This window comes from Buceros rhinoceros, unplaced genomic scaffold, assembly GCF_000710305.1.
Source record: "Buceros rhinoceros silvestris isolate BGI_N320 unplaced genomic scaffold, ASM71030v1 C13015320, whole genome shotgun sequence".
In the NCBI taxonomy this organism is placed as follows: Eukaryota; Metazoa; Chordata; class Aves; order Bucerotiformes; family Bucerotidae; genus Buceros; species Buceros rhinoceros.
In genome coordinates, this window is record NW_010449590.1 from 1 (window position 1) to 2,111 (window position 2,111).

Consider the following 2,111-nt stretch of genomic DNA (forward strand, 5'->3'; position numbering starts at 1 on the left):
TGCCCCTGACATTCCTGACAAGTCAGCCTTGCCGCTGACAAATACATCCAACAAGCCCAGAGCGGCTAAGTCTGATTTAAGATCATAGCTTTCTTCTAGCTTAAACTTTGGCAAATGCACACGAACATCAATGGAATATAGATGCCCCGGAGAGGTCCATTCCTGGAGTTTCTCCAAGGTAAGCTGCTTTTCCAGCTGGAATTGAAGACAGGGATCGTTACATACTGCCAGTGTAGAAATACCTCATTTTCAGTAACATTTACAAGGCCTTGTAAAGCACTGTACAATTATAAAGCAGATATACAAAGACGACCGTACTCATACCTTTGACAGCTCCATACAGGGTCAAACAAACTAAGTTAAAACTAAGTCAGTGCATTAAAAATTAAGTTAATTAAGTGTTTTTATTTGACAAATAATGCAGACATCTGCTTCTTGCCGCAAGGTACAGAAGGGAAAAACATGCACTATGTTGCTATCAGCAACTCAACCCAGTCATTCTTACTGTTTAATCTGACTAAATGGAATTAAGTAATTAGAAACAAGTATCAAAAATAATCATCAGCGAGCTCAGAGAAGCTGATGTGTTCCTGGTTATTTAATGGAAAACAGTCTCACTACTTTAAGACTAAGAAAAAGTAATGAAAGAAAACTTCTGTTATTAAAAAAATAAGCAAGGCAAGTTAATTCTCACAGTTAACTTTGTTTTCACAGTCTCCCTCATGGTTCAGTTCAGCAAGCCAAATGTCACAAGAACACAAGCAGAACACAACTCCTCCTCCTGATGCAGCACGTGCACGCACCTTTTCCTGCAGTGCTAACAGAGCACTGTCTAAAATGATTCTTGATAGACACGGGGCTCTGAGAACATGGGTTCATTAAGACTTTAATTTTGAATGGCTGAACTTATCCATTAAATAACTGGATTAGCTTAGATGGGTCACCTTCTGCAGTCCAGTGGAGTCATCTTCAATGTCAAAAGGTAGAAGGATAATCATACTAAGATCTCTTCCATCGTATGGCAGCTCTAAAACACGGATCTTCGCTTCAGGGATGTAGCCAAAATTAAATTTATTTTTCTGGTACATCATTTTCACTGTCTTTCTTTCATTCTGGATGGATAAAAGGTAGAAAAAGTAACAGTCAAGAAAATACTAAAGAACTGATAGGAAACAAGTTAAAAATTTCACTCTTACAGAAACTCTTCCTCCATTTTATCAGGTGATTATAAAACTGCCTTCATCAGACTCCTGACTGCCTGATTAACGACAGTTTCTTCTGAAGACGTAGTGAGTTTGTTTTATACTTGGCTCTCCATTGGTTTCTATATCACAGTCCTCGCAGAAACCATATTTCTTCGAGTTCGGTTACATTGCTCTAGCCCCAAAAAGGACAACGTTAGAAGTCAGCAAAGATCAACTCTGTTCAGCACCGATGACTGTATGCAGTAACTTGTGTAACAGAAGCAAAATATAGATCAAGAAAATGGGGCTTTATCCAACACGTGTGGTCATTTTAATAGTGTTTACCTAGCATCACGAACGAGCACAGCTCACAGCAGCTGAAACTGCCAGCAGACAGAAACTGCTGGGCACAGGCAGGGTCCTCAGCTGTGCGTGAGAATCGTCTCTGATGCCATTCAGTAAGTTAGACAACAAATAACTTGCCGAATACAGAAAAATCGTAAAATTCATTAAAAACTCTTCCGGGTGAGCTGAAAACATTCATTAAAGGCTCTGTATTTGTATTTTTTATTATTATTTTATCTGTAAGCAAAGCTTCCCTTTAGAACCTGTATTATTTAACCCTCTGGTTAGAGATAAACTCCCAAGATGTAGCTGCAATACCTTATTTAACCGAAACGGCATGTCTTTTGTGTTGGCTTCTTTAAATTTCTCTTCCCAGTTCCCCTTGAAATAAATAGCATTCACCAGTACAAGCTTGGTCGTGTTATCAATGGAGCCTTCAGACAGCAGATTGGGGATTTTACCTTCAGAGAAAATAGTCACAACAAAACCTCATAATACGGGGAGGGCATATAAAACATACATGAAGAAACCGATGCCACAGAAATACCGCAAACACAGAACTCTAGTCCAGTCCTGTAACAG

At 39.1% G+C, this 2,111-nt stretch overlaps 1 protein-coding gene across 1 annotated transcript; it reads right to left on the reverse strand.

Annotated features, from left to right (window-relative positions):
- Positions 1-6: 6 nt before the first annotated feature.
- On the reverse strand, positions 7-2,017 carry LOC104500691 (leukocyte elastase inhibitor-like; the record flags this gene model as incomplete). The annotated part of the gene is made up of 3 exons (XM_010144379.1): positions 7-195; positions 945-1,112; positions 1,848-2,017. Coding segments are annotated over 3 exons (527 nt in total), but the record flags the coding sequence as incomplete, so codon positions are not given.
- Positions 2,018-2,111: the final 94 nt, after the last annotated feature.